The sequence below is a fragment of the Meleagris gallopavo genome, chromosome 22 (genome assembly GCF_905368555.1).
Source record: "Meleagris gallopavo chromosome 22, MGAL_WU_HG_1.1, whole genome shotgun sequence".
NCBI classification, from domain to species: domain Eukaryota; kingdom Metazoa; phylum Chordata; class Aves; order Galliformes; family Phasianidae; genus Meleagris; species Meleagris gallopavo.
This window is the reverse complement of record NC_139425.1, coordinates 5,885,975-5,913,545: the sequence shown is the minus strand read 5'-3', so window position 1 is coordinate 5,913,545 and position 27,571 is coordinate 5,885,975. Positions and strand designations below refer to the sequence as shown.

Here is a 27,571-nt window from a genome sequence, read left to right as displayed (position 1 = left end):
ATCACTGTATTTCTATGTAAGCTCTTGATAGCTCTATGAAAAATACAAAACTCCTCAAAAGCATGGTGCAAACATATCGTGGTGTGTAATCCTCACATGCAACTTCCTAATCCAAATTATGTCCCTTTGTGGTTTTTTTTTTTGTTTTTTTGTTTTTTGTTTTTTTTTTTTTTGAAATGTTCTTCCCTTTAAAATCAAAAGACTGATTCAGTGATACTGGAAAGCAAGTTCCCTTTACTCATGCTTGCTTGACAATCTAACATTGTTTCTGCCATAGATTTTATGTCAGAAATAATCCTTTAATACTTCCAAATGCTGCACATGCATTTTACTTAGGAAGCCCTCGGTTCATCTAAGCTCTAGTACAAGAGGTTACATCTACATGAGCTCAGAGCATCTCTCATGCCCAGCATCTAAGCTGTCCTAGGTCTGGTTTTGCCATTTCTGCTGCTGCTTGAGCCAGTACAGATGATAAACACAGATGTTTGCTCCTGAAATACACATTTGAAATAATCAAATGGTTGGAATTATTTACTCCCTTCTTTCCAGTAATGAAATAATAATTGATATAGCAGCATGTCTAAAGTATCAGACCTTTTTATTACCTGCAGTGATTGAACGCTTTTTTAATTTAACTTAAAAAGGCATTAAATACAAGGTTTAGCCTCCAGTGGGTAAAAAAATCTCCAACTTCCTCAGAAAATCCTTTCCAAATTGTATTCATCTTGACTTAATCCATGATCTACTGGGTGAATTAGGCTCTGTTTGTTTTGAAAATCTATTTTATGGAGTTCCAAGGACTGTGTTTTCCTTAGGAAGGGTTTGTTCTGCCTTTCTGACCAGGATGCCTGCTAGCAGCCCTCCACACAGGCCTCTGCAGGTTTTTAACATCCCAAGGTGCCCCACACACATGACTAACAAAATGTAAATAAACACAGCTGAGCCAGTAAGAAATTGGAAGGTTTTCTCATTAAAGAAATAAAATAAACAGATGTCCTTAAGCACTTTGGCTCATGTTTGTCAAAGGAATGGAAAACTCTCAGATGTTTGAACAGCAATAGTGATATAAGGCCACATCTCAAGTGAGAGAAGAAGAAAAAAAGCAACACCATGGCACTTTGAATTAACTAATAGTTCTCAAGGGAGGGTGCTTTTGATTTGAACCTTAGCAACTTCTACAAATAGTTTTTAACGGCCAAGCAATAAAATGTAGTTTTATTCCTTCTCAGTTTGTAAAGTAGTAAAGGACACATTTGGCCATTAGAAGCATGAATCACCATCAGATTTGATTAAATCCCTATGGTATTTCAATCAGGTTCTGCCTTTATGGTCCTGTGAGAGAACAATGCAGGGAAAAGTACAAGCTACTTAAAGCAATCAGTGAAAGTGGGAAAAAAAGGAACAAATAAATAAATCAACTCTGTTTTTTTAAAGTGCCTCAACTAGAGCCAAGCAATAACTTCTCAATGATTTTTTTCTTTACATTGGTAATGATAATTCTCTTAAATGAAAACTTTTTGTAAGAACAAGTAACTGCCAATGAAACTTTTGAAGGTTAAGGTTTCTTAAATCTACATCACATCTGTTCCTAAGGTTTCTTAAATCTACATTATCTCATGTTGAGAACGAGGCAGTCCAGTTCAGAGCACTGCTGATATGACGTCCATTTGAAATGGAAGAAAACTGTTCTTAGGACCTGTCCTCAGCTGGGCCAAAGAGCAACTTTTGTTACTCTATCCAGGTCTTGAGGCCCAACTACTGGTGGAGGACTCTTTCTTAGTCCTTAGCATACTCATGCCACTGCAAATCCCTCATCAGACAGGCAGAGCCTGTGTTTGTATGGCTGGAAACATCTACGTGTGCCCTGTCTCTACCACACTGAAACACCTCTACCACACTTTTCCACCTACCTGCTTAGAACTTGGAAAAATCTATGGTTGCCACTTCTGCAACGCAAATTAATGCTTAGACAAATGGCCTTTACATCAATCAAGTGAACAGCAATTCCAAGGCAAACAGCAGCTACTCTAGGCAAAGCAACCACACAGCTAGTCTCACAGGGACACAGTATAATACAGCCAGTCCAAACACCTTCACTTAACTAAAATCTTGAACATGACTTTGCATTATTCTAAGCTAAAATTGGGACATAGTGTGCTCCATTATTTTTTGTAGCATGTTTTTCTTAATATGAGCCAATTCAATAATGAATAATCTCAAAAACCTTTATGCATCTTACAAGGAATTTTATAAATCTTAACTCCCGAGTGCTAGCAGACATAGTCAGAATCCTGGTAAAGATTCAGCAATTCAGCTATTTAGTCTTTCATATTTGTTCCATTTAGTTCCAGGATTTCAGGGTAACTATTGCATGAAAAGATGAATTTTAACTGTAGATTTGAGTTTAACTGCATTTTGACACTAAAATCCTGGTGACATAATTTATCAAGGAGTGTACCAGCTCAGAACAAAAAAGGCACATCCTGGGATCAGTACGAAATACTGAAACTACTAGCCTCACACATACCCCTCGAAGCACCTCATCCCTCTTTTCTTCTTCATACATGTCCTCTGAAAAGCAAGAGAATTCATCTGCAATATCATATTTAAATTTCTTTGAAAGAGATGCAAACATTTTTTAATGCTTTGTCAACGCTGATTATAGAACAACCTTGCAAAGATCTTACTCAAGGAAAAGGGAATAGACTCATGCTTTATTTAGTTAGTTACTTACTTGGCATAGGTATGCTTGCAATATCTTTGTATTGTGTCTGAATTAATTGTACCAAAAGAGTCCTTCTGTACTGTGTCTAGCTGCCCAAACAAGTGATCAAAGCCCTTTGACAGTTACCCAACTCACGTAAAATCTCAGCAGCACTGTAACAGATTTTGATCCATTTTTTCCCACTGTATTTCATTAGTGATATGTCAGGCAGATCTTTGCAGACACAGTAAAGACTGCAGCCACCTTCCTGCTGAATGGGAACTCTATACGTGTCTAGGGACTGAAAGGGCTGGGTAGATGGCACATTAAGGCATAATGATGGTTTATGTCTGTTGTGGTCTCCAGGCACTTGGTAAATATTCTGCACCCACACAATGATCAGAAGCTGGCAGAACAGGTTTCTAAAGCTTCCTGAACATAATATCCAGGGTTAATTGGCTATGGAAGTTTTTTTCCCCCTTTTCTTTCTCAGATGGCCTCCTGCTAAGAAACAAAGGGGTGGAGAGATTTCCTCAGGTCTGACAGCCTGGCTGCCCCAATCAATTAGACAGTGACTTCGAATGTCTGTGCAGGTGTGCACCATGGGCAAGAAGGCAATGGGAGATGTGAATTTGTAGGCCACTCTGGCTACCACAATAAAGGCTATAGTGCAGTGCCCATATGGGAAAGACGTTGAGACCAAACGTCTGATGACTTATCCATAGGATGGAGCAAAGGGTTTTGACAGAGGGCACTAAGAGGAGCAAAACAGACTGGGCCATTCATTCATGCTTCAACCTTGAGAATTTTTTTTTCTGCCTTAACCTCTGTTTATGCAGTTTGCAAAGTATTTTCTAAACACCTGAGACCAACTGTTCATGCCCTGAAGGGCCTTTATCTATGGCATGGACCACAGAGATTTCAATAGCTGAGTTTTATACCAGACATAAAGAGAATTTTCACATGAAATCAAATCAGAAAACTTGCAGTGGATCATGAATAATTCTTTTATGAAATCTTCCCCTCATTTCCTTTTTATTCTTTCTTTTTTCTCAGAATCATTTTTTTTTTTTTTTTTTTTACAGTTCCCTGCTGTTGCCACCAAGGAAGGAAGAACATGCAGAAGCATCTTGATTTTGTAGCTAAACAACACAGGAATTTAGTCCCAGATCTTTGCCTCTAGGTTGATGTTCCTCCTTCCATTTCCGTCCTCTCCCTGGAAAAATCACCCCAGAGTGAGGTGTTGTTTTTCAACTTTAAAACACTGTAGTCCAATTCTTGGAATGGCTGCACAGCAGCTATACCAGCACAACCAACAGGATGACACTAAGACATTAGTGGTCAGGGAATGGTGAATATCATAGAAGCTGGCACATTTTCTTGAGGAAGGCCATCAGGTGTAAGATTAAATTCAAAGCATGTGCATGTCTAACCACCGGCATGTGAATCTTTGATGATCAATTATAGGTAAACATGGCAATTTTAGACACTGATACTTTATTTTGAGATTAACATTTCCTACATTATTCATGTACAAGCTTCTGAAACACCAGTAACTCCTGGCTTAGTGCTTCACTTATACTTCACAGTTCAACTCACTCTAGCATTTCTGAATTGTGATGCTATTTAATGATTCCCAGGACAGCCTGTCTGAGCATGCTCTATTTCCCACTTGGTTTAAGGTCTGTTCCAAAGCCCACTGAAGTCTCTATTTGTCTTTGGATCAAAACCATTAGCCTATAATATTTTTATTACAGAACCATTATCTTATAGAAAACCTCTGTGGAATCTAATATTGATGAAACAAATGAAGAACTGTGAAAAAATCCTACTGTAGGCTCTCAAAGAGCTTGTTGTAGCTTAGTAGAAAAGGTGATTCACTCCTTAAAAAAAAGAAGAAAAATCTGTTTGTACCTTTCTTTACATTTGTATAAAGGCAACAGCCAACACAATTTTATTGTTTTGTGGCCATAGAGGCCTTTCTGAACAGAAAATCCCAATTTTCCATTTTCTTGTGCTTTTCTCTCCCAGTTCTGTGTTGTAGGCTGCTGCCCACAAGTGCCCTGCCTTTGCCTAATGTACTCTCATGGCCAGTGGGAATACCTCACACACTCCTAAGTGCTTTTGATAAATCTTTCCCAGCTCCACTCTCTGGCCCCACTTCATCTCCAAATTGTTTGCTACAGAAATGAGCAAAAGCTCACAGGCACTCTGGTGGTGGCTTCTCACTTCTGCAAGTCTGTCACATCCCTCGGTCCATCATCTACCCCCATGCGGAAGAAATCAACCCTACATTCCCTAAGTTAGAGCAGGAGGCAGCTGACGAAGAGAACTGCTTCAAAGGTTTTATGCTAGGACTAAACATACTCCTCCAGTTAAGGAATTCTCTGTATGCTATTTGCAGCCCTTACTCAATCCTAAGTATGACCACATAGCAGGTCTACACCACGTAAGTTTATATTTCCTGATCCTGCCTAATTCTTTCTATTTTTTGCAGGCAGTAGGTTTGAGCTTGCACATGTATACCTCAGACAGCCTCATTCATTATGTTCCCTGGGAAAAGTAACCGCTTCAATTACCTTGTACAACATGGGTCTGAATAAATCCCTGCTTGGAAACACATACTTGGTTTTCAGAGGGTGCTGCTAGAAGTGTTAGCAGCATTCCAAGTGCTGCAGTAGACTTCCACACCACAAACACCATTTTATATCCTTTACAACTGTGCACATCTAACAGCGAACAATAAATCTATCTTGCTAATTACACATTCAGCTTGTTATAACTGTCGTAAAACAAGTACAGCTGGTAAAACTATGAAATGATGTCAAATCATATTTCTGCTTTCTAGAGAGAAGCAGGGTTATTTTCCAGTCTCCTGATGAAGTTGACTGTTCAAAGCCATGTGTGGAAACAGCTGCCAACTAGGTCATCCACCTTTAATTAGGTAATGATATTGTCTTTTTTCCTGCCCATTTAAAAGTGTTTGACATTCTGTAATTCCAAGTGACTTAAGTGTTTATCATAAAAAGCTGCCTTAGGAAGAAATTGAAGCACACGGTAATAAATTAAAGACCAAGCATTTTCTTCTGAGCAGCCAAATTCAGTCTGTTCATACACAGAATGTTGCCTCAAAAAAATGTAATTGCCAGTATTTCAAAGGGGGTATCTGAAGTTAGGATAGTTAAAAGATATCGTTCCTAAAACCTCTTAAAAATATGTGCTTCAGCAGCCGTGCAGGAAGAGGAGCCAGTATTCTCCATAGCAACCTAAACTGACTAACACAAGATCTTTCTTTAAAACAGTTATCTGAGATTCAAAAGAAAACACCAGTCTAACAGAAAACTTTACCTCATTCAGGCCAGTTACTGCCCTGTACCAGCTAGATAGGCTCTTCCTTGCAGAAGAAAGACAGTCAAAGCACATCCTGATGTCCTATTTAGTTGTAGCCAAACAACACAAGCTTTTAAAAATAAGGAGCTACTTGCAACATAAAAAAAAGGTAAATTAAATATTCCTGTTAGAAGAAAATACCACAGGACATATTTATACAAATGTGTCTGAATAAAATCAGCAGCATTTGTTTGAAAATCTGTCTTATTAACTGCCACCACAGTTCCTGATGCAATCTGGCTAGACAAGAAGTAATGTTAAAAAAATTAGGTTTTACCTTCCCATATCTGGATGCAAAGGTTCCCGTGAGCAAGGAGTGAAAAATAATTATCGTCTCATCCAAATCCCACACAAATACACGCTGTGATGACAGACAGGGTGGAAAAGAGAAATACAGTCACACATTATGCAATTGCAAGAATTTGTTCAGTCAGGAAATATGTCCAAGTGGACTAGAACTTTTTAAGATCTCATGCCCATGTAGCACATTGATTGCAGATGCTTGTGAAAGCAGGCAAAACAACAGATCAAGAAATTTGAAACTATGTTCCTGCTGATCACCCTGAGTTTGCTTTCCTAACAATACAGAAATTCCTCATTGCATGTCAAGATGGGTAAATGACACATTTTGTAAGCAGGCTTACAAAAAACACAAATTTTTGCATATACACATACAAAGAAGAATCAGAGATGCTAATAATATAGAAATTGAGCAATTATTTTGACTAGCCACAATAAAAGGCTCCAATTATATTGCTAATGATGTTCTGGCTCTTACAATTCACTAGCTGGTGACTAGGTGGGATTTGCTGATAGATGCAAGTGTTTCTCTTGCAGGATTTACTAAGGGAATGTAAGTTAATTTTATTACCTCAATCTCACTGTCAGCAGTGGGGGAAGGATCGTTGCTTCTTTTTGATCGGGCTCGTACCTTGCCATCCGACCCTCTGTGATGTCTGTCTGTTTCTATATCTTTTGCTGGTGTTGTTCCATATTCCCCTATTGGGAGGAAAATAATTAAATATAAATTTAAAATTAAATTTTGCACTGTCTCATTATAACTAAAGCAGGAAATCACTTAGCGGAGAGCACCAGGATTGCTATGAAAATACTATCAGAATATCTTAATTTTTTCATGTCAAAAGCTGACAAAGTTAGAAAAATAATTTAAAACTTCTAAGATTTGTTGCAACAATTTCAGAAAATACCAAGAGTGTAGATAGAAAAAATTAGATGTGGCAATTCAAAAATGTAATCACATTTTTCATTAAAAAAACAAAACTTTTTAAAATTTATTCCCCTCTCTGCCCTTTGCTTGAGAAAAATTAGAAATGCAGTAGAAAAGTAAATTAAACTTATGCAAAAAAGTCTTTTTTTTTTTAATTTGATAAATGCTCAGGATTGAAAAGATACTTTCAATATCACCTTTTATTTATAAAATATATATACAGTCTGTTTAGCCATATTTCCTTTCACCAGTTTAGAAATAACTAAGAGGCAGTCAAAGGTGAACTTCCCTCTATAACGTTTTTGTTTTGGATGGCTTGAGTTTCATAAACCTGCCCAGATTTCACTTACCTTACATTACAAATCCTTTTCAAACATATTTTTCTTTTCACCTTGCTAAGCTGTGGCCTCTCCAGCTTCCTTGAATAACCATATTCTTCTTCAGAGAAGCTTGGATTGTGCCTAACAAGCTTTTTATGAAATCACTTTCTCAAAAAGGCTGAGATAAGATCTAAGGAACAGAAAATCCTCCAACTGCTTTTAGAGCAATCTGTGACTGCTTCTTTTTAACAACCAGTATTAGTTTATTTTTCTTTCAGAGCAACCACAGATGTTCAGATTTGTTCCATAAGTCAGCAGACCTACAATGGGCGTATATTGTGATCATCCTCAAATTATGTGGCATTCTATATAACTGTTATTGCATGCCAATGAAAACTTTAGTAGGGAAGTGATATTTGAAGATTTTTCTTGCACAGTACATTGGAGGATCATAATAGTCAATAATTCCACAAACCATTTAAGCCATGAGACTTTAAGAATTAAGTGCTCAAAGAGAGGCCATGAATTCTTAAGACTTTCTACACAGACTTTGTCTTGAACTTTTAACTTAGACAAACAGTTTGTGTTGATTTTTTTAAAGAGAAATTTTCTCTTTATGTACTTATTCATGAATGCATATATTATAGATTGTTAGAAGTGAGCAGAAACTTTGACAGAGATGTGGGTACTGAGGAAACTGGGGCTTTTTCAGAGCATGGCCACTTGTTTTGAACTTACTTCTACACATACTAACACTAAGGATTGATCTGGCTTTTGCATGTAATTATTTTATCTTTCTGTACTACCTTTAGAAGGAGATCAAACCATGTGTACTCATGAAAACAACACAGGATAGTCTTACAGAGGCTGTGTTTTCTGATCTCTTCCCAAAACTGTCGTGAGCAGAACTGTTACAAGCTAGAAAGTCTGATTTCTCAGTGTAAATATAGGTACTAAAAATAACATCCAACAATAAGGTTACAGTACTTATGTCTACGGAAGGCAGGCACTGCAAACTGAAAACAAAAGTAATACTCACCAGACAGTGATTCTGTGCTCTGACTGGTGATGTTGTGAGAAGACTCCTGCAGAGAATAAGTGGAGGTTGGGATGGCTGAAGGGCTGATGCTGTTTGTGGACATGTAGGGAGAGTTGTAGGAGGAGCTGTAATACTGTGAGTACTGGCTTTGAGGAAAGCTTGGGTATGATGAATATTCCTTTGAGGAAAAAAGAAACAAATTTCTGTGTATCACCAGTTTTACCTTATAAATAAATGAGTAAGGCATCACACACACAGCAAGGCAATGTTATCTACACATGTAGCAAGGCCTCACTCAGGAATATTTTTGCTAAAGAACTATGTTTTGTTCACTTATGAAATTACATTTATCCTCCTCCCAGATATATTCCTACTTTATTAAGATTGGCTGACCTCAACATGAGGTCAGATATCAGGCAATTTCTGCTTTTTCTATAGGATTTTATTTATCAGTGCTGACACATCTTGCATCACAGGGTGCAACAATTCCATACAGAAATAAAGTAGGTTGCATTTTCCTGTGATCAGCAGCATTTTCTGATCAGCTTTTAGAATGGGATATAAAAAAGGAAAAAAAATGACTCTAACAATTGCTTTGCAGAAATGCTCACACATGAGATTGTCCTACTGCCTCTGCAGGAACTAAATGCCAGAATGATATTCTCTGTCTATAGAAAACTGTACTGAAATCACAAGGTGCAAGTGAACTTGAAAAGCTGGGGTATGATGATACTCTTTGTCTTGATGTTAAGGATCCCAAACAAATTTGTAACACTCTGTCCATGTGTTCTTCTTTGTGGAAAGCAAGATATGGAAATAAATTAGAAAATTTATATCTGGGTAATTAAAACATAAAAAATTTCATTTGTTTCTTCTGTTCATCATCAGAACTCCTGCTCTTGTTCACTTATTAGCTTTTTAGGCATAGAAATGTATTCGTGCTCTGGGGATTGTCCTTCAACAAAAGGTTTTTGTTTCCCCAGAAATGGTAATTAGTATCTGGTCTTAAGTAAAATTAAATAATAAATAGTATTTAGAAAGACTAAAAGCCCTTTCCTTTTTAACTGCTTACATTTTTGTCTGTGGCACAGCTATTTCATTAGCTCTCAGTCACCAGGGAGCTCTCAAGAATAGAAATGACTCAAGTTGTTAAAATAAATATTAAGCTGAAAAAGAAGTGAGAAATTCCATTGTTTTCTCTTTAAGAATATCACCAAATGATGAAAACAACACACTTATTTCTCCTTTTTGCAGGTAAGCTCTATACTTCAATCAAGTGCACTTATTTCAGCATTTATTGACAATGTTTTTAGCCAAAACTGAAGTAATAATGAAATTGCCCACTGTTGTCATTTGAAATATGAGACATAACAATCATCTTGTTGACAAGTAATTGAAATTATTACTCCATGGCTAACTGAAAACATTTTTGGGGATAGCCTACTCATTTGTTCGGTCCAATCAAGAAAAGTCGTCTATTACTGCAAAAACATCTGTCTTGTGCATATATGCATGCTGTTTATTTATACACACACATTTCTCAAGGTATCTGAAGCATGAAGCCCACAGACAGGTGTACTCTCAAAGAAGGAAGCACAGAGACAGCTCAGATGGCTCAGTATTCGGTGCCTGCCAACACCTCTTTCAATATGTTCCTATTTATTACACAGTGCCAAGATAGCAGAGGATAAGATCCTAAAAGGGAAGTGTTCTGCTCTGGAAAGCATATCTGAAAGTTGCAAGATGGCAGAAGAGCGATGAAACTCTCAGCATTGCTGTGCAACACCACAGCAGAGACTGCCAAGAGTACTTCAAAGACTGCATTTTCTATTTGTATTTTGATACACACATTTTAAAGCTAATGAAGATACCTAGAAGTTCAACAAGTGGCCATACCACTCAGGTAGACCAAAATAGTGCTAGGCAAAACACACAGTAGAACTTTTCTTAATTATATGTAAGCACCAGGATAATCTACCAGTATTCTATGTGTTTAAAATAGTTGACAAGGTTGCCAATAATAAATGCTGAGATATACCTGATGCACAGCACTGAATCCAGCAGAATTTGTCAGGCCATTGGCTCCCTGGTAAATCCCTGTTGTGCCTAAGGAAAAGAATATCACACTCATAACACACAATAGTAATCAAATCAATAGAATATTGTTAAATGAAGATTTTCTAATCAAGTACCTAGAAAAAAAAGCATATCACAAACTATGACTGACATGATTGGGGTCTGCTTACTGAAAGACATTCAAAGACAACAATTAAATACACTGAAACAAACATTTATGGAGCTGGGAAACAAAGCTGGAAAACAAGGATTCAACTCAAGTTTAAAATTCAGTCAGGTTTTTGTGCCACCACAGAGAGCAAAAACATTGCTTCATCCTGGGATACTAGGAAGAGAAAGGACGGACAGGCAATTTTTTTTTTTTTGCATAGTTACTTCCCAATGAAATAGTTAATGTCCAGCCAAGATTACTTAGCTGGGTGAAGCATTACTGCAAGAATTTTATGGGTGGAGAAGTAAAGGTTCAGAAAGGTTCTATACGGACAGTCCTGCTTTGCCACATTACTGAGATCTTATCTGCTGGATCTCATTCCTCCAGCAAGTCCTAGCCCTGATTTAACTCCAGTCTAGGCTATTTTCTATTTTAAAATTTCCCTCTTCTCATGGGTGGAAAACTTTCTTTTGAGATCAAGTGAGGCGATGACAATCTATACCAAAAGTCTTCTTCTGGTGTCTACAGTGCTGTTTGCTCCAGAGGACAAACTGTTCATGTACAAGAGGCGAAAGCTGGACATCGCTGTACTCCATCCTAATGCAAGGTCCTGGATCCCAAAGGGTATATTCAGATCCACTGCTTCCACAGTTACCTAAATACGGTGAAAGAGGTATGATTTTGTTGCTGTATGGCCACAATGAAGTCTTGTCTAGGCTTCATTTTGTCACTTTGAAGCAACATCAGAAAAAGCCCCCAATCAGGTACTGAGCCTTTTTTTCTTCTTGGGTTTCTTACCCTAAAAATGATTTTGAGCAGTGCTGTGTTAGCCACACGTATCCCTCCACGTCTTCATGTGGCATCCTTTCTCTAGAGATCCACTTGCTTGCTTTTATTTTAAGACACCAGATTAGGTAGGGAATGGACAGCTGAACAAACTCCACTCTGCCAAGTGCAACTACAAAGCACATGCAGTAAGAAATAAATCTCACACCAAAAAGAAACAGGAGGGAAAACTGCCTTCCAGAACTAATTTGCTGCCACATGTAACAGAGAAGGAGAAAGAGGGTGCAGGTGACTGCTGGGTCTCTAAGGCCTCCCTTGCATGCTGGCTGGGGAGAGCTGAGCCAGTGCAGGTGGGTTCGGGGCATACCATCCCTTGGCATTCAACCCTCAGAGGCAGCTCTGGGAGGAAAGCCAGCACAGTGCCCAGTCCTCCTCCGCACAGCCCATATGTGGAGAACACCCAGAGCAGCATCCTGACAACGGGAACACATCCAGCTATTGGCATTTCCCCACCTCCACCCATGCTAGGCTTTGCTTTTCTGTATTTTGTCAAAAAGCAACGAGTACACAGCAGGATGAGTGTATTTCTGTGGTAGCTATGCATTTCTCGCCACTGTGAAGGGGAGTAATAGAGCCCCAGTGCTTACAGGCAGAAACAACTTTCACAGAACACAAACAGCTCTTGTACACCAGCACTTAAAACAAAGCAGGGGGGAATTTTTGATCTTCCTAAACTGTCATTTAATAACAATCCATCATCCTTTATTAAAGCTGTCAAGAGAGGAAAGAGTTACCTCGAGGGACTCACGCTTTATGTGTAAATTGTGATGAGAACATGTTTATTGCTCTGCTACCTGCACATGACACTACAGCTTCCTGGATTCCAAATGATTAGAGGGAATTATAAAAAGAAGGAGAGACTTGCACTGTAGGAATGAACTTACTTTGAGCTTCCAGCAATGCAACCCAAGTGTGTCTGTGCACACACAGGGGTGTGAGGAGAAAGAAAAGGGTAAAAAACACAGAGGTGAGAGGATGGAGATTGACTCATGCTCCACAGCTTCTCATAGTGCACAGTGACTAGATCCTACATAGTAAATTTTGCACTCTGGTTTTGTAGAATACTTTTGAAAGTGTTTAAGCCTGACATTTTCCCAAAACCTTAAGTTCAGCTGGCCTGGGAACAGGTTTTAGCAAATCAAGTTTTTCACTTCTGTCCCCTGTCATATCCTCCCCAATCAGGAATATCCATTCACTATCATTTGTCTAAACTGAGATCAAACAGTTCTGTTTTATTTTCTCCTCCTCCACTGCATTAGGAGAAGGCAGTGTCCCCCTCTAGCACCCAGGAATACTCCGAGAGGCTAAGCTTAGTGTATTTTGCAGCTCAGCCCTGCAGCTCAGCAGAATAGGTACAGATAAATAACCTTGGGAAACCAGGAAAACAAAGCTGGTAAAAATTCAGAAGTTCTTCTAAGCTGAATAAGGATGAAAATTTAATGGGAAAAATCAATTATCAGCATGGAAAAATTTCTTGAAAATTCAGGTTAAAAAATATTTCATTTTAACTGCACTCAACACCAACGCTTATGAGGACTAGAATCATCTGATAGGAATGATAGCTAAGTCTCTGTTTGACTTTACAGGCTAGACATTCTGGAGAGACCACATTTTCAATGATGAAAAATCCATTCAGATGGAAAGAAAACAAACAAGCACCACAGGCAATGAAGATAAGGATAAAACCTCCTTTATCATCTAACAAAAGGCAGAGAATGCCATTTAGTTACTGTGAAAAGCCTCACAAAATTGAGCCATACATAACATACATACATCAAAACTTGCTCCAAGCTTTTGCTTTTTCGTCCCTAAATCACTGATAAGAAATAAAAATTCCAGTAATAAAATGAGTTTGCCGCATGCAATTTCAGTTTTGCATCTGTAAAGTAGCACTGGAAAATTATCAACAAACCTTGCATCCTGGTGTTAGCTATTATCCCTATTCCCCATTTAGCTGTTTTTTTAAAGACAGAATCTTTAGCGGGATCTGTTGTGATTGGACAAGGGGAAATGCTTTCAAAATAAAAGAGGGGAGATTTAGATTGAAGAAGTTTTCTACAATTAGGGGTGTGAGGCACTGGCACAAGTTGCCCAAAGATCTGGTGGATGACCTGGAGGCATTCAAAGTCAGGATGGACCAGGCTTCAAGCAACTGATCTAGCTGTAGAAGTCCCATTGTTCATCGCAGAGGGGTTGAGTAGATGATCTTTAAGGGTTCCTTCCAACTCAAATGATAATAACACTTGTAATGTTCAGAGATGTGCAGGAATAGCATTAGAAAAGTGTGGTTATTTGCAGTGGGGTACTTCTACGAAGCCACTGAGTAAGCAATGTAATAAATGCCTCACCCCATCCCATTTCTGAATGCTTACTTTCCATTATCACAGGACATTCACTTCCAAATATATTGGCATTATATGTATATGGCATATATATTGGTATATATTTTCCTGACTTCTGAATAAAGCACACTGTTTCAAACTGCAGCTGGTTTTACACTTGCAGCACTATAGATGTGCAAGCAAGCAACTTGTTTTTATCTATCTTGGTAGCTCAATATCGAGTAATTGCATTTAAATTCCTGCTTTGCAAATCAGAAACAAGCCTACAATGTCTCCTTTTGGATCTTCTCCATATGGAATATGGTTCACATCTGCGTTCAATCACACCAGTTGCTAAATGTCACAATGCCCTCATTCACAGGTAGCTTAAAGAACATTTAGCTGGTAATAAAACAATCTGGATTCTGGAGAATAACTCTTCAGATGTATGGTACTGAAAATGTTCCCTTTAAAGTATGGGTATCACAAACACACTTGCATGAAAAAACACCACATAAAAGCCATGCATATGCTGTACATATTCAGTACCATGGCTTCTCCTTGATAAGTAGATGTGGCCCTTCTCTATATGAGTATCCAAGGGCAATATTTATAGAGAAACTCTTTGTGAGCTGATTGATGTTATATATTCATACACATGGATTTCATTTGCTATATCTCCCTCCTTCCCATTTTAATTCAAGTATTTTAAAGTCCATAACCATGGTCAAGGGTAATTCAATGATTTGTGCAACAATATTCACACCAGCTTCTCTACTCAGTCTCTCCCTTTTGCTCTTTCCACCACTGCAGTTACAAGATGCATTTCTTTTTTCTTTTTCTTTCACGCAAGGGTATGTAAAGAAAACAGGGGGATATTCAGTTATTTTTAGTATCTTCAGAACTATAGCTCTTGCACTGCTAAAAAATGTTTTATTTCAGCTTATGAATAGACACTACAACACAAGAATATCTGTGTCTTAGGAAGCTGTGATTACAGAGATAGAATGGATCTGTGGTAAAGTTCAGATCAATACCATGGCCAACTTTGAAAATTAGGTTTGTGTTCTTGCATTACACAGGTCAGAAGGCCCTGTCATCAGAAGGGTGAAACAGAACAACAACGTTTAGATTGAAGTGCTTCCTCTAACTCAAAGATTTGCAGACACAGTGGTTTTAGGTAGCTCTCTCAAAGGATTATTTGATTATGGAGAACGAATAATATGCATGCTTACGGGGTTCAGTTGATTTGCATGATATTTCACAAGCCTGCCTATAATTGCTTGTATATTCTTAGGTTAGCAAGCTGTTCTTCTACAGGAAACAGTGTTGACTACAAATGATACAAGGAAAGGCCTTAGTCTAACTCCCGGAGGAGCATGCATTACTCTATGCTACGAAACACATCTGGATGAAGATTTGCATGGTCATTCAAAAAGGTTCTTTGCAGTACTTTACCTCTTTTGACAAGCTAATGTTTCCTGCAGTAAATACTGCATTCTCCAAGCTGCTACTTTTTTAGCCAGAGGTTAAGCACTCCTCAAAATTACCTCCCACCAGCTATACTCCAGTGCCTTGTAATGTTCCAAATCCAACAACATCTGCCTGCATTTATTGGGCAAGAAAGCTCATAAAACGTTGCACGGCTGTCAGCTGTGGAGGTATTTCAAGACTATCTGACCTGTTAAAGGAGAATAAAAACTCAACCCACATGTACTTTGCAGCATACTGCTCAACTGTTTGCCATTAGGCATAATGAACCAAAAACGGTCTTGTATTTTTGTCTGAAAGGGCTCAGACAGTATAGGGAAGAGCACACTGTATAAACCTAAATGAAGGCATGGTTCTACCACGTTATAGCACTTGACATCAGCAGTGTCTATTAAAGGATATTGCTCCCAGAAGCATACAAACACCTTCTGCAGATATTACCCCCTGACATGCAAACCATTTAAAATATGTCAGTGTGTCTCCCACTACAATCCCATTCACTCCTGCTAGTCTGACCAGGTGTTCGTGGGCACTTTGAGTGGTGATACAAAACATACTTCACAGTGCAGTTTTTCTGAGTCAAAGCTCTTTCCCCGCTCCCTGCTTCTGGGAGTGTTCAACCCACAGAGCCTCAAAGAACTTTAACAAGTGATAACCAGGCCAGTTGCACAGGCCTGGCTTTTACCATACTTTTGAGCCTGGTCACCTGTTGAGATCAATCCAGCTCAACAACAGTGTTGAAAGTGCTGGGATGGTTTATACTCACTCTCAGGATTTGAGGCCTGGGAAAGCAACTCAATTTTATTATTTTTTGAAGAAAGTGTTCCTTTCAACCACTCTAATCAAATGGTGATGCAGCTACAGAAGGAAATCACGTTGGGTTGTCCTCAAAAGCAAATGACGGGGAAACATTTTGGGATTAAAAAAAAATGAACATTCTTGAAACAGTGATACAGATTGTTTCTGAAAAAAACTTTGTTAAAAAAAAAAAACAAAACACACCAAAACAACCAAGAAGACTGACTTTATCCCGGGGACTCCAGAGCCACCAAAGATTAAAGGTTTTTTCTGATGCAGTCTGATCCAGGGCATGACACTGCTTCAAACCCACTGACAGATAACTGGGCAAGATGAAAAAGGAAAGTCCTACATGTCACAGTATTGTAGAACAGAAGTTTCAGTATTTGAACCCTGCCAATATAAATAGAAAATTTATCCAAACTGCATATTAAAAAAAAAGCACAAAAACATGCAAGAGGGTTATTTGATGCCAGCACAGCAGCTCAGAAACTCCTAATTTGCAAAGCCTGTGCTAACTGAAGCAGAGTCAGACTTATTTGTCCACAAACATCATCATGCTCTTTGATTTTATGACTGCATTCTATTTTTTCATCCAGAGCATTATCTTACACAATGTTTGGAAATGAGATACACCAAAAAGCAGTACAATTGCTGCACAAGTACCAGGAATCACATCTTTCCCAACTTTCAAGTTTGACTATGCAAGTATGATGTTTCTTGATGTAAATTTTTGTATGTAATTTTATATTAGCTGTTCTATTGCCTTTTAGATATTTTCAAGAAAACATTATTAGGTTTACCAAATCAATTATTCAGTGAAGCTTCTATAACACTTTAGCATATTCTATGCCAACTGCACCATAAATGAGTACTCAAGGCCAAGTTTGTAATTTCCCAAGCTGTTACCATCTTATAAATTTTCTTTTAACCTACAAAAATGAACAAAATACAATCCATAAACAGAAGTCTTCACAACATCCAAGAATCTCTTTAATGTGACTACTTTCTATGTTGATGTTGCATCTATATGAAAGAGAACAATGCAATTCTGAAATTATAGAATTATTTTAAATTTAAAATGTCCACTGTAAATATGTGCCTTCTACATTGTGAAAAAATGTTCCCTTTTTCTCATCTGCTATTATCCATATAGTTCTATCATTCAGGATGTCAAACTGTGATTTAAAATCTCGTTATAGCAAAGATGTATTGTTTCCTTTAAAATATATGTATCCATCTGGCTTATTAATGAAGTCTCAACAGAAATCTTAGCATTGTCTCATGTAAAGGTATTTCAGTGTATTGTTTGGCTATTGTGTTATTGTGCTTCTGTGATTCTATGATTCTGTGATTAACCATTTTGAGTATTTGAAATTACCTCCACAAATGTTGCCAAAATAGTTAAAAAAAACAGGTTAGGAAAACATAATTAATTCCTTTATTCTCTATTGATTCCCAGTTCCTCATCATCACAAACTGTACTTTTCTTCATCCAGTCCCATCATTACTATCTCCTACCTTATTTATTCCTCTCCTAAAAAAACAAACAGAACTCGCAGGATTTCCTCCCACACTGCTCTTCACACTGGGGAAAAAGTTATTCCTAAATATTTTCAAAGCTGGTATTTCAAAATACTCATTTTCTGTTATTCCTCTGAAACTCCCACATCCCCTTTCCAAGTCCTTCCTTACTTAATAAGGACCTATGAATACATTTTAATATCAGTGACGATAAGGTTTCCAAATAGAAGCACCAAAAAAGCAAGAAATGGGAAAAGCTAAAGCAGGGTTCTCTCCTTGGATAGCAGTAGCACAGATCCTTGCAGCTTGTAGTGCATCACTGTCAACACCTTTGCTTCTCCCTATGAGTTCCCTCTCCTGTATGATAGTTGGTTTTAAAACAAAGTAAATGTAGCATGGTCAGTCTCTCGTGTTTAGAAATCTTTGAAAGGGTGACTGTGCTGTTATTCTGGGAAAACTTGTATTTACACTGTAAAAAGTGAGGTCTGACCTCTCTTGAAGAGAGGCCTCTCCCTGCTGAACTCACCATGGAGTGGAGGACAGCTTTTCTGCCACAGTTTTAGACTGCAACTAATGCAAACCATCTGTGGAGCAGAAGCTTTTGAAAGAGGCCACTCATTTTCTACTGAGGTTTTAATTTTATGAACCTAAGACATCTGAGTTACAGTTCGTTGAGAACATTCTCTCCCTGTCCTTTATTTTCTGTGACTTCAGATGGATTCACTATCTGTGTAACAAACCATGGTCCATATTTCTGAAGTGTAAGTTGAAATTTGCCCTTCTCATACATTTCATCACCAAACACTAAAAGAATCAGGCTTAAAATAAAACATGCCACTTCATTTGCAAAATTCATGCACGTAGAGCTAACTATTCATGCCAAATAGATATTTATGGGCTCATATTTAAATATGTAACAAACTGCCACAAAATTGCAAGAAATTCAGGCACCCCTTTGAAAACATTATCCAGATACTAACAAGAGCCAAAATGTTTTCAGCATAATGGAACATTTCAATCAATTAAATAGCCTGATTTTACTTTGTCTTAAGCATAAGCAATTCATTCCACAAACATAAGCAACATATATAGTTAGCTCATTTCAAACCAGTATTGCACAAAGATATGACACTTTCTATTCATTCATTATTTGACAGCTGATCAGAATGGACTCTACAAAGAAAACAAATGCTTAGCAGTAGCAAGGAATTTCACTGCGTAGGTCCTTGGCCCCAAATTTATGTCTGCACTGAACTCAATACTGCTTTGCAATTCCTTGGCAGAGGAAAGTTATCCCAGTTACGTAACTGAATTTTCCTTTGTAATGTAAAAAGTATTTTGTGGGTAGATGAATTTGGCTATTAAAAAAATGGTCAAATCTTTTCCTGCCCAACAACAGTATCTGCATAGTTTTAACTGTTGTGCAATTTCATAGCTTCATTCCAGCTGTCATTTTAGTAATAATAACTGAAGAGCAAGGCATTGTCTAGGAATTAATGACAAGCTGAGAAGAGATGGCCTGATGTGCAATAAGGGGGTAACACAAGCTCATGTGACTGCAGGAAATACGTTACAAGTTGGCTGCCACTGCTCTCTCTACATAGCTTATGGTTCTCTATGTTACTAATGTGCCAGCACAGTTTTCTCTTAGTATTTCACATAGCTGATTAAATGATGTTTATTACATTCCACAGATTTCCTTATACATTTGACAGTGTATTTGCTTCTACACAGGATCAGATTCCATTCTGTTACACTAATGTGAAGTCCAAAGTATTTTTCCAAGTGAACAGAAGGTCATCAGTGCTAACATTCACAGGACTATAACTCTAGTTTTCTCTTCATTCACAATCCAAGGGACAGGAAGATCAACACATCAGAAGAGAAGCAGCAGGGAGGGGGATGAGGGATGATGCTAATTACCAGCAAGTAGCATCTACTGCCTGCACAAATCCAAAGCAACTGTTTGCAGTATCAAGAAACTCCTTCAGTAACCAAGCAAAATAGAAAAAGTGTTGAAAAACTAGGTAAGGTCATATGTAAAATGCATAGCAAAATATGATCTGATGGTCTGGAGTGTGAATAGATAAACAGTGTCTCTGAGGTTGTAAAAAGAAACAACAGAAACACTCCAAAAGAAAACAAACAAGCCTTTCCCTCCCAAACCAACATATTTTAATTGAAACATTCATTTTATGCTCTGACTGCCTATTTGGATGGATGAAAATTTTTATAATTATTAATTATAATGAAATGTAAATGGTTTTGCTAATCTTAATGAACTCTAATAGGCGTGGTATCGCAGACAAAGAGAAGCACACCAGAGATTCAATCCGAAAACGCTCGGGTTGAAAGGCGACCCAATTCTTTGAGGAACGGAATCGTTTGGGTATGACTACGCTTGGCAGAATACAAGTGTAACTGCTTGCCCTGCTGCAACTCACGTCTTGCAGAGAAGCCAGAAAACAGGGCGGCTTCTTTAGCTTCTGAAGATCTTTCCACAACAAGAAGCGGTTTCCTCAATTGCCAGTTTAGATGGTAAGCTCCATGGGGCAGAGATCAAATACAACCTTTGTGTCTCGTATGCTATTTTTATTACTGAATAATAATTTTACCAAAATTCTGAACAGCTCACTAATCTGCTAAATTGTAAGAACATGTGAATGTTGAAAAATATATGTTAAGAAGCAAACATATTTCTGATATGTAGACTATGCTGTTCTTTGGGGAGTCAGTGCTGCAGTTGCATACTTGTATAAGGATCCATTAGGAAACAGCACAGACTTGAAGCAGCTTTTTTTAAACCCACAGTATTACAATTTTTTTGCATCAAAGACAGAAAAGTAATGCAAGCTGTTACCTTCTCTTCCGATTCACAGTTCTAAAAATGAGTTGCCTCCCTGAACTGGTCACATGCATATTTCAAATATTGTAGCTTCATTACAACAAATTAATTTTGTAAATACAGTAATGACCAGAGTCAACACTGCATACAGCACTGATTAAAAACAAGAGAATAAAGTTAGTCCTTCAGAATAAGTAATACTACATTTCAGTCTGTTTGAATGTTACTCAGTTTACCAAAATACTATCATATCCACTGTGTTACATGGAAATTAAAATCATTATTTCAATCTATAGTACCTTTGTGTTATAGTTTCATGTCTTTTCTGGCAGATATGGAACTTGCCAACCTCATCTTTTATATTATATATGTATGTGACATACTGCATTAGCTATTTGGCTTATAAGCCCTTCCACATTTAATTTATTTTCATGCTAGGAAAGCATGAAAATAGATTTCCCCTTCTGGCTGTCTGTAAAATAGTTTTGCTTTTTTTTTTCTTTCCCACTTAGTAACTGAAAGAATGTTTTATCCTCGTTATTGCTTTTCAGTGAATTCTGTTCTTGCTCAAGATCCAGAATGCAGTTGGTAACTGCAGTTAAAAATGAAAAGCTGAACACTACCCCACAGCATCTGCATCATCTGTGTTTGTGGAGAAAATCAACAGACTTGAGGAAATCTGGCTTCAGAAGTGCCAAAAGAGCCATCAGGGAGGTGAGGCTTCAACCTAACACTTATATCCCAGCCAGAGCTTGCGTTGGTTCCAAAGAAATATGAGAGCAAACCAAACAGCTCCAACTACCTGGGCATGTACTGAAGGAGAACATTTGTCCTAGAGCCTTATGAGACAAAATATTTGTCATCCAAAAGGTCATTATTCCTTGGTGATTGGCATAACAGACCTATTTCCTGGCCATGTAGTTCATAAGCTAGGGGACTGTGAGGATTTGCACAGTCTGCACAGGCTGCTCCAGACTCATGGCCTGACCACCCACGCCTGCCTGCAGTCAACTTCACTGTGTTGCTTTGGGAGCTGATGTTCAAGAGAAGCCAACAGTAGTCAAAAGTTACTTCAGTTAGGTGCTTGTATTACCAACTTACAATACTCACAGAGCTGGCTTGAAAAAAGCATTTTTTTTCTCTCACACTAAAATGCAAAACTAAGCAGCAGAAATTCATGGAGATGTCCTTCCTTGTTGACCCATTGCACTTGTCAGACTCTTCAAGATCTCTTCTCTATTTTGCGTAATAAGTATTTTATCCTTGAAGTGCAGATTAAGAGCTTGACTCTTAAAGTCCCCCTGAAATTTGATTTCATAAAAGTATTTAAATACAAATTTGCACCTTTAGCTGTTTAATCTCATCAGCCAAAGTTCCTGCCTGGGGTCACTAATGGGGTGGCCAACAAGACTGATGTGAACCTGACAGAAGTCCCAATGGTCCTGGAGCTTGGGTGGCACAGAGAGTTGCTCGATTGGATTAAGGAGATGGAAGAATTGCCTCCCTACCCCCAGGTGCTGCAGCGTGGGAAAGCCAGAGTGCACATTCCTCGGTAGCACTCAGCACAGGAAGGCTCCCAGCTTCTCACTCAAACCTTTCACCAGCACTCAACAGGGTAAATAAACTGCATGGTCAGGGAGCTTCAGACTGTTCCCTTCATGAGCAAGGAGAAGAGTGGAAATATTTGTTTACAACAGGAAGACACATTTATTTCTGCTCCTTTTGCCTTGGAGTAAGCACCTGCCACACGCAGAAACAGTTCTCCTTCTGTGTTGACAGCTTAGTGAGCTGGCTGAAATGATCTGTCTAGCATAAAAATCGGAATGAAAAGAAGCAAATTTATCTAACACAGAAGCATCACCTTAGAAGACATTACCTAAAAGCACCTGGGGCACATTCATGCTCATGCTCACTTCTGCCTAAAGTTTTTTCCGGCCTGTTTTGGTACAACATTTTGATTGTCAGTATTCCTTACAAGTGTAACATTTTCAAGTGCTGATTAAACAAAATTTGTTTGTCTAAACCTCTTAATTGAACAAAGGGGCCACCTTAAAAACTTCAGTCCCAAATGAGTCAAGAGTTTGCCTTCCCAAATAGCTCAGATTCTTCTAAGCTAACACAAAGCACATGTGAGAGCTGCATTCTGGGAAAACACAAAGCAATAGGAACGTAGATGGGAATACACTGATCTTCCATGGCAGGAAAAGAAAATGCCTATGCTGATTCAACAATGGTGCAAAAATCATTAGCATCTAATTACACCATGGTTAGTCAGGACGCAGAACAGAACAGGAGGGTGCATACACAATATTTCAGCCCACTGACAAAGCAGCGAACAAGCCATCAAACTCCAGCATCTACCATTGCTGGTGATGCAAGCCAGTTTTACCAAGGAGACAGGACTTCCACTGCTGACAATGAAACACAATCAGAAAAGACTGAGACGTTCAAGGAGTAAAACAGAAAGCAAAAACCAAAGTCCTATTTGAGATAGGATGGATGAAGTCTGTAGAAGTCAAGATGTAGAAAATCACAGCTCTGTGGGGTTTTTTTCTTGTGAATCAGCCTTCCAGATCTCTAAAATCTTACCTTCTCCCCTACCCTGTCTGCCTATTACTAATCTTTTTATTGTAATTGCAAAAGAAGAACTGATCTAATAAGAAGCATGTTATTCTGACTTCTCACAATACATCCCTCAAAGCAGCAAGCTGTACTTACCATGCATTTGGTAGGTATATGGTGCTTGTCCAGCAGTTGGAGTACTGAAACTGGATCCATAACTAAGAAACCCACTCTGTCCTGGGGAATGGCTCAAGCTGTCCTCTGTTTTGATGCCTTTGGAGCACAATGCAGGAACCAAGAGCAGAATGTGTATTTTGTCACATAAAGTTAAAAAAATGAAAGATTAGAAATTCACAATATTTCAGCTAGATTTTAACCTACACTTTACAATTTTTTTAAATTATCCTCAAAGAGCTCTCAAGTAATACAAGTCAAATGCATTCACCACAAATAGTATTTGAGTGAGCCACATCGTGTATTCACACCTGAATGAACTTTTCTTAAGATAAAGAAGCAAACACAAATAACATTGTTTTCAAAAACTATTTATGGAAAAACAGTTTTGTTTTGATGTTAAACAAATTCATTGATTCAAGACTTTTCTGAACAGTTATCGGGTGCAAGCAATGATTAACAAAGCAACAGGACCTGCAGCAAATGAACCTCAAGTCTTCTGTTCTCAGTAGACATATCTTTTACTTCCATTATATTTTCAGGTTTGGTAATTAAGTATTTATTAGCAGGTCATACAGGAGGGTTATCATTTATTCACTTAGATATAACTTCCAGTTCAGGAACAGTAAATATAAGTCCTGAAGCCACAAAATATTTTCATTACTAAAATCAGGCAATTAAACTGATAGTTTACTGGAGCAGCAGCACTTGCTGATTCAAGCTTTGATGAAACCTTTGCTGATAGTCAAAGGGGCTGATATTTTATTCAGAGATGCTGCCAAGATTCTACAGCTGTATTGTTAATATAAACAGCTGAAAGGTGCGTCTTATTATGAACCCTTGGGTGTGATTCTCCTCCTTCTTTGCATACCTATTTGCACAAAACAAAAAATAGCATGGACACATCCTGAGTACTAGAGCACTAGAGCTAAACAAAGACCCTGTTGACATTCTGGCCTTGGATTTATACACTTCCCAAGCTGTTGTTGTCTGTTAGCACTTACAAACAAACTTGCCAAAAGACAAGTCGAATTCATGTGCCTTTCACCAAACATGCTGTTTCCTAGCTTAATGACTCTTAGAAGCAATAAGTCTGCATTTGCTCAGGTTGGGAATAGTTTCTCCCAGATAATATCTTCTCTAATAAAACTACTTCTTTAAGCTTTAGGTGAGAATAGCTGCAATACAATCTGAGTACAAGTTAGCATCAATATGACAATGCTGTATTGTGAAATGCAGGAAGTTTATTTGGACAGTGAGTGAACATGTGTTAGTGCAGGCGTCCGGGTCCATTACTGCTAGGGAAGTAAAGGGATTTGCGAGTGTGTGCAGAGAAGCCTCTTTTCATAACATCCCATGATTTTAAAATACATCAGCACTTTGCATGCAAGCACTCCATCTACCCTAGCTACAATTAATCTTCAGCGAATGGGCCTTTTTGGAAGTCTAAAGTTGTTGTCAGACAGTGAAATAACTTAGCACCAAATTAATTTCCACGCAATGTTCTGTTTTGTCTAGAAACTGGCTGAGTTTTATTTTTGTGCCTAAAAACAATACTGCTTCATTGTTCTTGGTTGTCAGCCAGGTGGAGTTTTTCATATGCTGTGCTGAGTATCTTAGAGAGGGTATATGGGTTGGGGGAGGGAAATCATTGCTCAAGGATGCTAAGAGGTCATCCACAGGATTTATAAGCAGCATATGGGCCTGACACATGTATGCCCTAAAGACTCAAGGCAGTAGCAAATGGCTCTACTTTCACCTGCTCTAACAGGACAACTGTTCAGAGTTTGTCTTGGAAATCAGCCAGCTGATGCAAACACACAAGTAGCCCCAGGAAAGGGTCTCAAAACATTCCTCTCATCATCCTGGTAGACCTTCATCTCTGCCAAGACCATTTCCCTGACCTTCCAGACTATTGCATTGAATTTCCCTTCAGGAAAAGTGTTATCAAAGGCTGTATAAAATCTTGTTGGGAAAGGATACTGTGTTTGCCAAGCAAATGAAGGTGTTTAAGAGTGTGAGAGAAACCAGCAGCAGAAGCAGAACTATGAAACTGCAATACTCGGCACTCATGAGATCAGCTCGGAATAAGGAGCCTCAAAACTTTCTGTTAAAGAACTGTGCCTAAGCAAGAGCAGTATCCCTTTGGTCTTCAGGATGGAAAGAAATTCCCAATTGCCTCAACAGTATGCTATTTCCATGTATAGCTTGAAGACATTTAACACTTGGTTTGCCACGCTTTCCACCATTAGGAGTGCTGGTTTTTAGTTAGTTCTCTGCCTGAATTTCCAGCTGCTCCCAGTCCAGCACTATCTCCCCACAGCTGCTTGTGAGGCTGGTGTAGGGAACAAAAGTTGACCAGGGTTAGAAATTCTCATGGCACTTAGAGCTAACAACCATTCATTTAAACACAAACAGACTTCCAAAACCAAAGTATTCTGTAGCTTTTCACCATTGCCCTACTTTGTTTTGTGTCCCAGATCTTCTGTAATAGCATACAGAATTTTTTTTCCTAAAGTAGCTTTTATTATTGAAACCCCAGGAGAAATCAAAGAAGGCAAAACGAACTTTACCTAAATAACATATTCACTGCATTGTAGTGAATCATGGCAACAATCACAGTTCCTGCTCACTCAGAAGTGGAACATCCTACTGAACCTGAGTTTTTCATACTGTCTCCCATCTTATTACTCACCATCTTCAACCTTAAGTAGGTGGTAAGACCATATCCCAGGATATAAGGAGTTGACAGATAGCTCAAAGTAATTTTTAACAAAGTCAGCTTTTCCCTTAAGTGAACACTCCCAATATAGAAATAACTTTTCATTCTAAACCTTAAGTCTTCAACTAAGTTTTTCTAGGAGCAAAAGGAAGAAGATACACTCAAAAGTAATATGACATCAGGGTACTCACTGTAGGAAGGTATGCCATAGGGCTGCGCTGGAGGAGGGTAGGAAGTGTATGCAGCAGCCTGTTGTATTCCTGCACTGTACTGAGTCTGTCCATATGTTGCCATTGTTGGGAAAGACTGGACAGTCACTATATGGGGATAATGTCTATCGAGAACAAGAAAACAGAAGGTCTAAGGCAATAGTTACTGCACAATCTTCTAGAGCACATGGAAAACATTTCTACATATTTTGATAAAGCACAATCCAACTATGATGGTGAACATTTTGGAAGCTCAGAATTTACTAGACTGGGGCAAAAGTTTCTTTTAGTGTACAGCTCCTGATTTAAATTATTAAGATTAAGGTGCCTACATGCATAGGAAATTTAGGGCTGTGCAAAATACGTGCAAGTTAAAAAAACCTCAGTACTCTGATTATTGTGTTTCATTTTGAATTTGCCAAACAACACATCATGAGAAACCTCTGACATTTTTATGTATTCCTCTTGGTCACTAATAAACAAAGCAACATTCAAAGTGATAATGTTTGGATTCCCACGGGTACAAATGTATAGCACATGGTACCTCAAAACTCCTTTCATTCCATATTTAGCAAGATTAGGAACTATTTCTTCACTGAGCCTGAGACATATAGAGGAACAGGTGGATAAGCTTAAGACAAATGCCCTTTAAGGTGACAGAAGTCCACACAAAATGTCTGTTTAGCAAAATATGGTTTTTAAATGACAGCACTTGGCAGGAACACTCACTTTGTTGAGTACAGATGGAGAGGACACTGTGGTGCTGCTTTGCTGTTGCCTGGAAAACAAAATTAAAGGGTCTTAGAGTTTCAACATCTTCATTTCTACAGCCAAGATGATACCACTGTTTTTACAGTTGCTGGTTTGAGAAAAACACACAGTAATTAGGAGATACTGTTTTGGAGTGAATTTCCAAAGAGATGAAGCAGATAAAGCTGTTATCTACTTAACAACAAATAAATACAATTTTATTTAACTGATGGTACTACTGATTCATTGAGTTACTATTTTCTTTTTCTCATACAACTGATGTGAATCATGAAATTGGGCTTTGGTAGGATGAATCATACATTAAAAGCTATAAGGGCAACTACAGTGATAACTAAATTGATTTGACTTTTTTTGACACTGTCTTAAACTGTGACTCACTTTCTTTAAAATAAAAAAATGC

At 38.2% G+C, this 27,571-nt stretch overlaps 1 protein-coding gene across 17 annotated transcripts in view; it reads right to left on the bottom strand.

The window, feature by feature from the left end:
• Nucleotides 1-27,571, bottom strand: part of EYA2 (EYA transcriptional coactivator and phosphatase 2) — a 96,141-nt gene that overhangs the window by 25,925 nt on the left and 42,645 nt on the right. For 11 of the 17 annotated variants that reach the window (XM_085242018.1, XM_085242017.1, XM_085242020.1 and 8 more), the window contains exons 3-10: nt 27,130-27,178; nt 26,383-26,525; nt 23,452-23,616; nt 11,411-11,563; nt 10,720-10,787; nt 8,682-8,859; nt 6,966-7,093; nt 6,372-6,455 (exon numbers count right to left, since the gene is read on the bottom strand). In XM_085242018.1, the coding sequence (XP_085098144.1) occupies nt 6,372-6,455; nt 6,966-7,093; nt 8,682-8,859; nt 10,720-10,787; nt 11,411-11,563; nt 23,452-23,616; nt 26,383-26,525; nt 27,130-27,178 (968 nt within the window). The remainder of the gene's footprint in view (nt 1-6,371; nt 6,456-6,965; nt 7,094-8,681; nt 8,860-10,719; nt 10,788-11,410; nt 11,564-23,451; nt 23,617-26,382; nt 26,526-27,129; nt 27,179-27,571) is intronic. The other 6 variants (XM_085242013.1, XM_085242011.1, XM_085242022.1 and 3 more) reach the window with 4 other exon arrangements.